General features: G+C 39.2%; 1 protein-coding gene across 2 annotated transcripts in view; it reads right to left on the bottom strand.

The window, feature by feature from the left end:
• MRTFB (myocardin related transcription factor B) overlaps positions 1-14,319 on the bottom strand; it is a 68,192-nt gene that overhangs the window by 28,786 nt on the left and 25,087 nt on the right. The window contains exon 1 of one of the 2 annotated variants that reach the window (XM_042437809.1): positions 11,290-11,594. The exons of the other annotated variant lie outside the window; for it this stretch is intronic. Coding sequence (XP_042293743.1) covers positions 11,290-11,410 — 121 coding nt within the window. The 5' untranslated portion in view covers positions 11,411-11,594. Of the gene's footprint in view, positions 1-11,289; positions 11,595-14,319 lie in introns of those variants that run through there. 2 annotated transcript variants of the gene reach the window in all.

Below are 14,319 nucleotides of genomic sequence, written 5' to 3'. Positions count from 1 at the left end.
GCTAGAGCAATGACACTGATGGATACATTTTAGGACTTGTTCTATTTTTATATATAGAAACAAAACAAAAAGAACAGCCAGATGATAAGAATAAGTGAGTTTGCTGCTGAGCGCAAAGTTCAATAGAGTACTGTATTGGCTTCTCCCTGCTTACACAAAAAGTGTGCTTAATTGATTAAAAATAGATGTAAAGAAAAGTTCATTTGTAAGGCAATAAAGGAAAAACATACCACATTTAAGAAATGAATCTAAGACACTGGAGTGTTTTAAACCCAGCTTCACAACTTGAGAAACTCCTCATAATGAGAAGTAGTAATACCAACAAAACCTGTAATTTTACAATTTTGTTTTAAATTACAAATATTTTCAACATGTAACATTAGTTTTTTAAAAACAAACTCCTTACACAATGATTTTTTATTGATGACAGAATAGTATGAATGTACATTATTGGCCTATTTGTTATTAATTCTTTCAATTTATATCTTGCTTTTATCCCAGGGTGATACAATTAAAAGGATATGGGCTTCCTCCGTCTTTCCATGACTCGCTTTCTTTCTTTTTTTATTTAATCTTTATTAAATTTTCCAGTAAAACAAACAAACATAACAAACAACATATGACTCGCTTTCTGACGACTCACTCTTTTGACACTTGCAAATTACAGACAAGTTCCATTAATTCAACAAGGGATCTGCTCTTTCATTAGTTCTTCCCTGTGAGAATCATTTGACACTGCTTGCATGCATGCACACGCATGGTCCCAAGGCTTGCTACAGAAAGAGTCTACTCCTCCTCCTTGAAATAAGGGAACTTCTCTGTATCATTTGCAAACCTGGAAACAGCAGAATATTGTCAGTCCTTCTTCCCATGAAGTTTTGCTTTGGACTGCTTGTATGCATATGCTGCTTGCAAATTGAGCTGAGAGGGGAAAAGCTGCTAAGCCAACTACGGAGGCTTGTCTGCAACTAAGTGAGGGCTGCTTGGAGCCTTTCCCCCGTTTCTCTGGGATTGTGCTTCCTCTTTACAGCTTCAATCTGCTTCCAGTCTGCAATGCTTCTGAGATCGTGAGGAGTCCATCTCCTACAGTATTTGTTGACCAACCATGAAATAATGAGACCAGACACAGTATTTTGGTTAAACAAGGGCCGTGTTTATTGACATAGAACCTGTTTAAATGTTTGAGGCCTGAGGATGAGCAAATAAAGGGGGGAGCAACCTGATGTGGGGTTAACTGAGGTCCAGATGTCAACCTATGCTCATTTTGGAAGGCCAACCTAGAGGCTCTCTCCCAAGCCCTGCGACTTTATAAGAGACAGTAAGCCCCCAGATCAGCCTCAAGGACAGACTCTTTCACAACCGCCCAAGCCCCATGTCAGGAGAAAGGGGCATGTGGGGGAGGGCAACAGGCACTTCAGTAGCCTTCTCTCTGGCCTTTGCATGTGAACTCCCTTGGCCCCATGAGCCAAACACAAAAACCCCTGGTCTCCTCTCATGGGGGCCAACACTGTATGGTTCAGAGACCAATACTGTACAACATCTGTGCTTATACAGTGGGTCCTTCCCTTACACAGGGATCTGTTTCGGACCCCTTGGGTAAGGGAAATATCACGAATGCTCGAGCCCCATTGAAAATAATGGGGCTCATGCATGCGGTACGGTGCGGTGCGCATGCTATTGCCACTACCGGCACATGGCTTTCAGTATAAGCGGAAAGTTGCATATGATGCGAGCGCGCTATAATATACTCGTCCTTCCACTTTTGCTGGGGTTACGGGCAAAGGACTCCCATGAATGTTGAAAAAATGCAAATAACAAAAAGACTACCATACATTTTTACCTGAGATAACACCTCTAGAAATCTCTAGGTCTTCCAGTGCAACTCTATGGTCAACGTCTGCCAGACATTGACCACAGAACTGCACTGGAGGAGCTACAAATGTCTAGTGGACTGTTCTATCTAAGAATTTCTAGGTCTTTCAGTGCAACTTTTTGTTCAAGTTGACCATAGAGTTGCGCTGGAGGGCCCAGATATTCCTAGAGAGAACACATTAATAAAATCCATGAATAATCACAAAAATCAAAGCTACTAATGTGGAGGGACGAGTGTACGTCATAGAGTAATACACTGAGAACAGGACACTGAAAGTAAACTTGTGTTCATTCATTTTATTTTACATTTGGGTGTGCGTGCGTGTGTGTGTATACAGCATATTACTTAGATTTTGCATGCATTCAAAAGTTATATATACTGTTATTTACACTTTTTGATGGCCAAAAGGCACTTGCAAACTAAAAACAAAACAAAACAGGGTTCCACTTTTCAACCAGTTCCACCTTCTGATAGTATTCTGCTCCCTAACCCATCAGATAAGTGGCAATAGATATCATTGAGATTTGGGGGTAGAAGTTTGATCCTCTTTAGCAAATGTAAGCATGTCATGGTTTTCATATAATGTTTCTTCAGGCCTACATTAAGCACGCAAATTTCTTATCAAATCTATTCTTTCTCACCATAGTCTCACTTCAAATTTCAATTTCACTTTTTATGACTCCATGGAGTGATAATACTGAATATGTAAACCTCTCTCTTTTCTTTTCAATTACAATGGCGGGAATCTATTAGGTCTGGATCAAAGATCAAAATTTGTAAAGAATATTTCACATACCATCTAAGAACATGCTAAATCAGAGTGTACAGTTCCTTCACGGAAGGAAACATTAAGTCATAGAGAGAGAAAGAGATAAAAATGGATCATAGAAGAAAGACTCCATGATAACACCTATACTCAAAGGTTACAGACTCTAAGTACTATTTAGTAGTTAACAGGACATGATATTATTTTAGCCATTTTAACCTTTATTAAACTACCATTCTAAACAACAAATGCTTGACCTAGTGCCATAACTTTGAAATACTCCTCCTTCTATGAAGAGGGAAAAAATGAAACCTCCAATGAAAACAAATTTATACCAAAGTTTAATGCTCATTTAGTAAGGAAGCAGTAACTCATCTTGTAGAAGAAACTTTCAAATATAATTTCAGCCATAAACAATTTGGTTTTGTGCTGCTAAATATCTGGATCTAGTGGCCTACTGTGAAGTCCATCTGCTTAATGTAATGAATAAAACCCGTGCTCTTTTTATAAAACAACATGGGTTCAGGAAAGCATAAACATACCTCAAGAGAATGGCAGCACAATCTTATATATATTTAGTCAGGAATCCTAATGTGTGTTACATGTTTATTATATAGGTAAGACATTTTAAAAATTATAATTTCCAGTTTTAAAATCTCAGAAAGTGTTCAGTGAGTCTGCTTGTCGGATTTGTTCTCAGGTGTGTAAGTTTGACAAGATGTCTCAAGACATGTACTGTCTCTTGGGGCAAAGAACCAAGACATAACAGAGAGGTGGACAAGCAAAATCAAGCCCACTGATCATTTCCCCTTCCTTCTGTAGGAAAAAAAAAGATACTGGAAGCTATAGCCTTCAACATATGAGTCGACATAAGAAACTATGAGACATGGGGAGGAAGACGATACCATTTGAAGGATGTGGACCAGCAGTATGCTGCAGAATACTAAGAGTGAACAACTATCTCTGCAGGTGGTCCAACAGGAAAGATTTGGGTTCTTGAACCATAGTCTGTGTTTTCAAGAAGGGCTTCTGGAAAAGATGGATTGTATCTCACAGCAGGATCTGCTAGGAGTCTCGATAATATGGGGACAATACTACAACAACCCACCAAAACTGATAGAAAGAAAACGGAAAGCAGCTGGAGATAATGATACATGGTTTTAGATGCATGGTTTGGTCATCCATAATGTAAATCCATAGTTGCTCATCTATTCTGAAGCATTTATGATATGTTTTGATAACTCACAAACCATGGTGGTGAAAATTAACCCACAGAACAGTTTGTATTTCAACACCCATTGGGACTTCTGGGACTTGATCAAAAAGCTAAAGGCTACTCACTCCTATTTACCACTTAAGGCAGACCAGTATATTATTATCCAAATATATAACAGATTGCTGAGACATAGTGGCTTGCAGAATACCATTGAGTGAGCTCAGAGCTGCAACCCAGAGCTCATTCTGTAAATCAGGGGTAGGCAATCTTTTTGAGCCGGGGGCCGGGTTGCTGTCCCTCAGACAACTGGGGGGCCGAAGCCAAAAAATAAATAATTAAATAATTTGTTTTAAAAATTACATATATAAATAAACCAGGACAAATGTAGGACAAAATTTTCAAATGGAAGACACTTTTTTTTTTAAAAAATGGAGGACACGTGAAAAAATTTGCTGATTTTTAAAAAAATGTTAATATAAATGCATGTTTCTGAGGCTTCTATAGACAACTGCCCCCCCAAAGGCCCCGGTGGCAATTGGTGGCAGGACCAGGCTAGGGCCGGTCCCAAGGCCTCGCTGGGCCGCATCCGGCCCGCGGGCCGCAGGTTGCCTACCCCTGCTGCAAATCATGCAAATTATTCAAGAAGTTGCAATCTACAGGTGAGGGTGTTTATAGAACTGCTGGTACTAACATCTCACTATTTTATTTCACATAACAAGGATACGTGGACCAGGTTTTGATAGCAATTGATGTAGAACTTCATACCAGAACTAGCAGTTTCTTAAAAGAACAGAATTGACTACTCTGATGGAACAGTTTCTTCATAGCCACCTTATATAAGAACATATTCCAATACTCTTTAATCTGAACTCCAATGGGTTTTATAGCATGCTCTGTTCAGCTTCTGAAGTAGGTGTTATGAAACATGTCATCTAAAACATCCAGCTACAGTTTGGAGTATATGAGTATTATAAACATTGTGATTTATAATGTGAGATTCACTAGGCTATGCACATAGCGAAGGCACACATTCAGCATTAAAGCAGAGCAAATGCACTTAATTTTCTTCACTCTTCCCCCCAGAGTCATCATCTCAGTTTCCTCGCATTTCGGTCTTGTGTGTTGTATAATTAAAAGATCTGGCAAATGTAATCTCAGAGCCATTGGCAATATTCTTTTAGACATCCTGGAGAACAAGAAACGTTCCAAAAGACTGGAGGAGGGCAGTCTATGACCATTTAGAAGGCAATGTCATAATCACCAAAAGTCAACATGGGTTTCAGAGAAACAAATCATGAAAGACTAATCTGATCTCTATTTTTGATAAAATTACCAGCTTGGTAGATGAAGGGAATGCTGTAGATATAGCATAACTTGATTTCATTAATGCCTTTGACAAGGTTCTTCATGACATTCTTGCAAACAAGCTAGTAAAATGTGGGCTAGACAATGCATCTGTTTGTCAGAAATGGAATACTAGATATTAATTCCTGCCAGAATGGATTAGAAAATCAATTATAATAGTAACACTTATGCTGAATATAAGTTAGCTATAAGTTATATAACTGGATATAAATGTTTAATAGGTTAATTTATTTATTATATTTATTTGTAGCCTGCTCTTTTCCCAGGACTGGGACTCAGAGCAGCTTCCTGTCCTTATAGCAATTCCTTAAACGCTTGTGTGAACAGGTAGGTCTTCACCTGCCGGCGGAAGGCCATCAAGGAGGGAGCCGTTCTGATCTCTTCCCTGGGAAATCAGGGAGTTCCAGAGTCTAGGGGCAGCCACCAAGAAGGCCCTCCCTCACATCCCTACCAACCGTATTTATGATGGTGTTGGAAGAATTTCTAAACAATTACCATCTCACATTCAGCCACCGAGAAGGCCCTCTCTCGCGTCCCCACTAACCGTGGTTGTAATGGTGTTGGAAGAATTAGGATGTAAAATAAATGATAAGGAATGGGATACAGAATTTGGGAACAAAGACACCTGAAAAATTTATTGGTTTGGATAAAAGAAAATTATTATAAGTTGATTTGGAAATGGTATCTGACTCCAGTGAGACTACATAACATTAATAAGAATAATTCAAAAAAATGTTGGAGAGGCTGTCAAGAAGTAGGGTCATATATGCATATGTGGTGGCAATGTACAATGTAAATATGTACAAAATTTTGGGGGGAAAGTGATATTAGAAATAGAAAATGTTATGAATATAAAAATAGATAGAAGACAGAGTATAGTTATATAACTCAGAGAAATGGAAAAAAAAGAAAAAGATTTGGTAACAAGTTTGCTCACAGCAGCGAGATTAATAATAGCAAGGTGTTGGAAAATGAAAATACATGTAGAAGTGGAGGGATTGGTACAAAGAGGTATGGAAATTAGCTATTAATGATAAATTGGCATGTAAGCTGAAAGTAAAAAAAAGACTATGGAAAAGAAATGAGGGGATTTGCAAAGAATTTATTGAGAAAGTACTGAGAAAAGAAGATGGAAGATTGCCTCCACAAGATGAACTGAAATTTTGGATGGAATATAAGGATGGAAATGGCTCCGGGGAACTTGGGGGGCACTGTGGGGTATATAAAATAATTTGTTAAAATGTAATAGAATGTAATAGAATGTAGGGAGATATTTGCATAAAATTTTAAAAATAAAATAAATAAAAATGGTGTTGGAACAGAGAGAAGGATCTCAGAGTCCAGACCAGTTCATACCAGGAGAAACGGTCTGCCAAACAGTGCGGACCTTTGGCATATAGGGCTTTATAGGTAATAACCAGCACCTTGAAATGTGCTTGGAAACAAACTGGTAGCCAATGAAGCTGTTTCAACAGGGACATTGTATGGTCTCTGTAATCTGCCCCTGTTAACAGCCTGGCAGCAGCTCTTTAAACCAGCTGTCCACGGTTGCTGAATTTGCGACTCAGATACTATATCCCTGGATTGCTGATGATTTACCTTTACCATAATCTGTAGGTTGTATTATTGTTGTTGCTGTTAGCTAAATTGCAAGTAGTGGATAAATATTTTCTAAACAATTAACATCTCACATTCAGTAAAAATACAGAATAGAATCACAACTGGTATGTAGCGATGCAGTCTAACATCACTGTTTAAAACAAAACAAGCAGAAACCCTCACTGGAATAATTTCCTTAAAATAATTTCTACAAGATTCTGACAGTAGGTTTTTTTTTTGGGGGGGGGATCACAATGAGTAGTGTGGAAGTATAATATATATATGTACTTTAGCATGCCTAGATGTCAGGTCACACACTTCAGTCTGCAAGATGAAAGAGGCAGAGAGTGGAGGAGGAGATAAAAGGACAAAGTCAGCAGCAGTTGACTTTATCCCAATGCTGACAATAACATGGAATCAGATTATAAAATGGAGCACCAGAGATGTTCCACAATCATTTACATGGTTGGAACAGATACTGAGACACATATGGGTAATGTAAGAGACTATTTTGATACTGTAAACCCAAAATCGTTAATTCAGATATGAAAGCTCTTGCATCAGTTTATCACAAACCTTCACATGGGCTTCAACTAGCGATGTCTGAAAATAATAGCTTAATTTTCTTCTTCCGAACCTTATTATTGCCAATATTGTCCACAGTTATGAAGGCTAGAGGAAAAATACCATATTGAGGATTTTAGGAAGGCTCCAGGAATCCAATACACCCCAGAATCAAAAGCCAAAGGGGATGGGGATATTATTAAAATCCCATTATTAAAAAGGGTATTTGGAATTGCTCTTTGTTATACAACACAGATATGGAAAAACCTGCTACATATGTTCGAATGTTGTATTGCACTTTCAGGTTGTTATTCCTTTCTTGAATCTGACATATGTTTGTAGGTAGTCTACTATTCACCTTCAGGATGTTTTCTTGTGGCACTCACTATTATTCCTACAATTCAATTAAATTCACTCATATTTCTAGCCCACTTAATCTTTTAGGCTCAAGGCTAATCACAGACCAAAACATCATATTTAAGATAGCCAACATTTTCTAATACAAGCTTGGGTTCCAAAAGTGACCTTTAATAAAAGTCATTACAATGCTTTCCAGTATGTTTAAACTAGTTTTGGAGAGAAGAAAGCCCCTTAAATATGAGATAGCCACAGCGATCAGCCTCATTTGAGTGCTTGCAGCCCATATAATAAAGATTGAATAATCAAGAGAGATAGGAGAAAAATTGTATACAGAGAAACAGATGGCGTCTTAGGCCCAAATCATGCACATGAAGTTCCCAAAACATATAGCTTTATACGTCAAACTGGCACCTTGAATTGTGTCACAAAGAGAAAAATCACAACAGATGCTACAGCACTAATGAAGTATGTGCAGATTTGGCAACGACAAGTGTTGGAACACCATGTTCCACCTCAGCAAATATGTGCTCAGTCTTATGGGGTGACTTTAGGTCAATGACTATATTTCAACGCTTGTTGTTGTTGTTGTTGTTGTTGTTCTTGTTGTGTGCCTTCAAGTTGTTTCCGGCTTCTGGCCACCCTAAGAGGTTTTCTTGGCAAGATTTGTTGAGAGGAGGTTTGTCATTGCCTTCCCTTGAGTCTGAAGGCTTGAGAGACTGTGACTTGCCCAAGGCTATCCAGCCTCTCTGTTTAAAGACCTCCAAGGAAGGAGACTCCACCACACTCCAAGGAAGGAGTGTGTTCCACTGTCGAACAGCTTTTACTGTCAGGAAGTTCCTCCTAATGTTGAAGTGGAATCTCTTCTTCTGCAGTTTGCATCCATTGTTCCGGGTCCTGTTCTCTGGAGCAGCAGAAAACAAGCTTGCTTCCTCCTCAATATGACATCCCTTCAAATATTTAAGCAGGGCTACCATTTCACCTCTTAACCTTCTCTTCTCCAAGCTAAACATACCCAGCTCCCTAAGTCCATCCTGAAAGGGCATAGTTTCCAGACCTTCACCATTTTAGTCACTCTCCTTTGAACACTTCCAGTTTCTCAATGTCCTTTTTGAACTGTGGTGCTCAGAACTGGACACAATATTCCAGGTGGGGCCTGACCAATTGCATTGCATTGGCCTTTTTAGCTGCCGCATCACACTGTTGACTCATGTTCAACTTGTGGTCTACTTGGACTCCTAGATCCCTTTCACACATAGTTTCATTCAGCCAGGTGTCACCCATCCTATATCTGTGCATTTCATTTTTCTGCCCTAAGTGCAGTACCTTATATTTCTCCGTGCTGAATTTCATTTTATTAGCTTTGGCCCAACTTTCTAGTCTATTCAGGTCACTTTGAATTTTGATCCAGAGCTCTGGGGTATTAGCTACTCCTAATTTGGTGTCATCTGCACATTTGATGAGTATGCGCCCAATTCTGCCATCCAAGTTATTGATAAAGATGTTGCATAGCACTGGGCCCAGGACAGAGCCCAGTGGGACCCCAATGGTCACTTCTCTCCAGGATGAAAAGGAGCCATTGTTGAGCACCCTTTGGGTTCGGCCAGTCAACCAATTACAAATCCATGTAACAGTTACCTTGTCTAGTCCACATTTTACAAGCTTGTTTGAAAGAATGTCATGGGAAACCTTGTCAAAGGCCTTACTGAAATCAAGATATACTATGCAATGCTGCAAGGGCAGACCAAAGGAGATAAAGGACTGTTTCCATCTCATCAGACAGAGCTAAGCAATAGAAGATCACTTCTGATCATCACTACAAACTGACATCTGATTAACACCCATTTTTCTCACATGTGAGGAGCCATGGCCCTACAATTTCACAAGGGAAAATTCTGTTGTGAACTAATGTGTTCATGGACACTATGTAAAAGCATTTCTTGTAATCACGTTTCATTTCCCCCCTGTAAAGATAACAACCACAGGAACAGCTAGGGCTATATTTGTGTATAACTAGTTTATACAAAATTTCTCCTCTGTAAATGCCTTTATGTGGATTCGTTTTGGTTGCTCCCATACAAAGGAAAGTGACATGCTTTAAACCTAATTAAACTCATGTGAAGTTGAAGGCTTTCGTGGCTGGCATCCACAGTTTTTGTGGGTTTTCCAGGCTATGTGGCCATGTTCTTGAAGAGTTTATTCCTGACGTTTCACCAGCATCTGTGGCTGGCATCTTCAGAGAGATTAAACTCAACTTGCATACTGTATTCCTTCCATTTCTTACCATTATTCATTATAGTGATTATGTTTTGTGGCAAAAGAGGCAGAACTACCATTTTACTCTGAGCTACAGCTACAGCTACCTAGCTTCTATTTTGCTTTCCTCATCCAAGAAAATGTGGTCAGTCTTTTTTTTAAAAGTAAAATGTTAAACATCAGAATCAACATTCAGTACTATAATGAACAGAAATACAACACTGTACAGTACTCTTAGAAAGTAAAAGTGTCTAGTGCAGGCTGCAGTGGAACAATATTTTTCTTAAATCTCCCCAAACACTTTTGTTCCTTGCATTTATATTACTTCAGTCCAGAAGGAAAAACAGTTCCTTCTGAAAAGGAAATGTCAGTATTGAATCAAAGGAAGTGACAGTGTTTTCTGGCTCACCACCAGATACTCAGTACACTTAGATATAAGAAATCTGGAAAGGATATAAGGGAAAAGACAATGCTCTGGGTAGGAAAGGGAAGAGGGGAAAAATTGTATGCTAATACTTTTTGTCATACAGTATGGAAGGGAAAGCATCAACTAGACACTTAATACAATAAAACCACAACTGCCTTTTATTTCGTGAAATAAAAAAACCCACACACATTAATATATTTTTCTTACAGCTAAGAGAGCAATACCTTAGTTATTACCTATACTAGTTGCAGTTGGGAGCACAGATGCCATCACCAAGCTCTTGAAAGTCTTCTGAATTAAGATTTCTTGAGATATTAAGTATATTTTCTTTTATTTAAAAAAACCATTGCCCTATCAGTAATTGAACCCATGCTTTAAAATATATTGCTGCTGAATTTTTATAATGGTAAAGCAGAATTGGATCAAGAAGCAAGAACTGGACGAAGTCTGCAATCTCCGTGAATGAAAATCATATAATAATGCTTTTAATTCTGTTCTCTCTGATCTCAGCTGGTGAAACCCTTAAAGCATGTGCTCCAAAGTCAATATGAAAACAGCATTAGCCACCAATCTATCACAAAAAGATGTATTAGTTTTTCAAGAACCAGGGCTGGAAAAGTGCAGTGTAGCCCATTTGTGATGCAAAACCATTGTTATGCACATATTCGTTCCTTGACTCTCTATAAGATTTATCCAAAGCGCTATCATTTTAACCCATTATGCTGGGTGATTCAAAAAGAATGGTGCAAAAGTAAAGCTGTTCTTATTTGATTTTGCACCAATCTCTTTGAACCACCCTGCATTTAAACCCAACCCAAAGCTGCGTATCGCCTTCCCATCTCTGTCTCAAAAACATGAAAACTGACCTTCCTTAAGACTTTTCTGGTTGTTCATGTCGAGGCATTCCTTTTCTTTCAATGGCTCAATATATCCAACAGGTAAAATCTTTGGGAACCCCTGTCGCTGCTTCTTGGAGCTATCAATCATGATGACACTTGGTTAGAGAGGCAACATCCAGCATAGTAGAAAAGGTGGCGTGCTGCTCCTTTTGCTCAATGCAATAATTGAGCAATTACGTCTTTAAAGCATCTGAAAGCAGCCATTACCCTTCACTTCCCAGCCTGACCTGAAAATACACTCACACAGCTAGAAGCACTTAACTCTCTCTGAGATAGGAAGGCTGAGCCTATGTGGAGAGCATCCAAATCCCACCTTCTTCCCACAGAGCCACTCTTTGTCCCTCCCTCTTTCAGCTACCCTAGTTTTCTCTATACTTTAAATTCAATATGCAGTTTGATGGTCAGAATCATCTGACAAACACTGAGTCAAGCAGTTAAAAATAAATCCCAGCAGTGGTGGAAGGAACAACATTTGGCGATATCTAGGATGATAAAATGCTACTGTGATCTCTTTTTATTCTCTGCAGCCACAAGCAGGAGAAACATTTTACGCTGCCAGAAATAATAATAATAATTATTTTAATAGCATGCCCTCAGGCAACAAGAATTTAGCCATAGCACCAGAAACAAAAGAGGTAGTGGCAGGGGAAAAAGAAATTACAACCGAGTAGACGTGCTGATTTTAAGAAACTGACTATTAACTATTCGAGGTCCTAAACAAGAGAGTGTTTCATTTGTTCTTTTCACCACAAATGGCTGTTGTGGGCCAAAGAGGTAATGGAAAAGAGAGAGGGGCATTATTATCTGGAAGAGAATGCCCAAAGCAGAAACTGCATGGAGGAAACCCGCTTCAAACAATCTGAGAAAAAAAGTCTTCAATGTCTTTGGCTGCATCTGCACTGCAGAACTAATCCAGTTTGACATTGCTTTTAACTGCCAGGGCTCCATTCTGTAGAATCCTGGGATTTGTGGTTTCTTGTGGCACCAGAGCTGTCTGATGGAGAAGGATAAATAGCTCACAAAACTACAAATCACAGAATCCCATAGCATGGAGCCATGGCAGTCAAAATGGTGTCAAACTGGATTATTTCTGCAATGTGGATGCAGCCCTTGTAACATCACTAGTCATTGTACCAGTCCAACTTTTCTATCCAAAGACATTCCAGAGTAAGAAGGACCCCGCTGTTATTGAATCAAAACACATAGCAACCAACAGTGTGCAGAGAGCAAGGCATCTGTAGAGAGCTTGGCGAGGCACAAAGCAATGCAGACGCAGTAGAAAAGCAGCAACTACTTTTCTTTTCTATGGTTACTGTAAAAGGAACATTTTGTGATGGATCGTCATTATACAAAGCTGGAGAAAAACCAATACTGTTGCTATATGGGTACACAATTGTGTGACACAGCATGAGACTTCAGAAACATACAGTGAAAGTGGATGAGTGTGACATACTAACACAACTCAAAAATCTATTCATTGTGCATGGACTCCCTAATCTAAGTTCCACATTCTGATCAGCCATAGCTGAGAAACACTGCAGTGTAGAAAGGAAGAGGACACAACCTAGGTAAGTGAGTATAAAAGAAGCAATGCTGGAAGCGGTGTAGAATAGGTTGTTAATAATGTTATTACAAATAACACAAATGGTGAACTATTTGATTGGAACTAAGAGTGAGTAAAGGGGAGTTAAAAACAAGTATGTGATTAGAGAAAGGAAATTTGGATGGGCACTCACCCGTCCACTTGGCTATATCCCATCACTATGCTCATGTTTCAGCATGTATTTCCACAATAGATTCCTACTAGTAAGAAGTAAGACACAAACAACAGAGGTGTTGCAATTCTCCTCACTCTGATGCAAATACAGAGTGTCGCTTCTCTTTTCCACATTGCATTTCTAATGCAATTCAACTGCTGTCATTGTGCTTATCCTCATTAAACTGCTCCAGAAGCCTCCTCCACAGGCTTTTTGATCTGTTATTCACAATGCTAGCAGCCATTTAATCTCCCGATTTAGTACCTGAGACATCTTTTAATGTCTTCAGTGTCAACTATCCAATAGGAGAAAACAGGCCCAAGCTCGACTCAGGCTTGTATCCTTCCGAGGAGGGAGCTAAAATGAGTACCCAGACTGTTGGGGGCAAATTAGCTTACTTGCTAATTAGCTTGCTTGCTGTTCACCGCTATGATCTTTGGAATAGCGGTATATAAATAAAAAATTAATTATTAATGATTCCTTGCAACTAACTGTTTGAGATGTCCACAGTCAATTTGTGAGCAAAGAAATCACTCCAGCAGTTGCCCCAGTGTCAGCTAAGTTTTTTGGTCACTTTGGAAGCAATTCCTCTGCTTCTCTTTGCTACCAGACAGTTAAGACTCACAACAGTTAGCTGTGTTCAGCAAGGATTATGAGGAGACAGGAAAAGAGTCAGTAGAATCAATTAGGATGCATTAAATAAGTAATTGTTAACTGTATGCTGCATTTGTATTTAATAAATTATTTTTTTATTATTATTATACACATCTACTTCTGGGAACGCTACAACAGTGCTACGGTTGAGTTGAGACACACAGGGTCTGTAGTGGCAGAAATGGTTCCAGCAAAGTGGTGTCCAACGGTGGGATTATAGGGAAATAGATTCTCACACTGGAATCACGAGAGCAGCGGTTCCCAAACTTTGGTCCTCCAGATGTTTTGGACTTCACCTCCCAGGAGCCCCAGCCAGATTGGCCAACTGTCAGGAATTCTGGGAGCTGAAGTCCAAAATATCTGTGTGTCCAAAGTTTGGGATCTAGAGGGTCTCTACAAGTAGAGGTCCCCACATAGTAGAAGTTCTCACTATACACTTTACATGCTCCAGCAAAACTGTGTTACAGTCAATTTCTTATAAAATAAGAATAGGTAATCTGTAGCTCCCCATCTATTGTTGGGCTGCAGCTCCCATGTTAAGTAGGACTGCAGGAAATGCAGTCCATCATCATCTGAAAGTAGCCCA

The sequence above is a fragment of the Sceloporus undulatus genome, chromosome 8 (assembly GCF_019175285.1).
Source record: "Sceloporus undulatus isolate JIND9_A2432 ecotype Alabama chromosome 8, SceUnd_v1.1, whole genome shotgun sequence".
Lineage (NCBI taxonomy): Eukaryota > Metazoa > Chordata > Lepidosauria > Squamata > Phrynosomatidae > Sceloporus > Sceloporus undulatus.
This window is presented reverse-complemented; position numbering and strand designations above follow the sequence as displayed.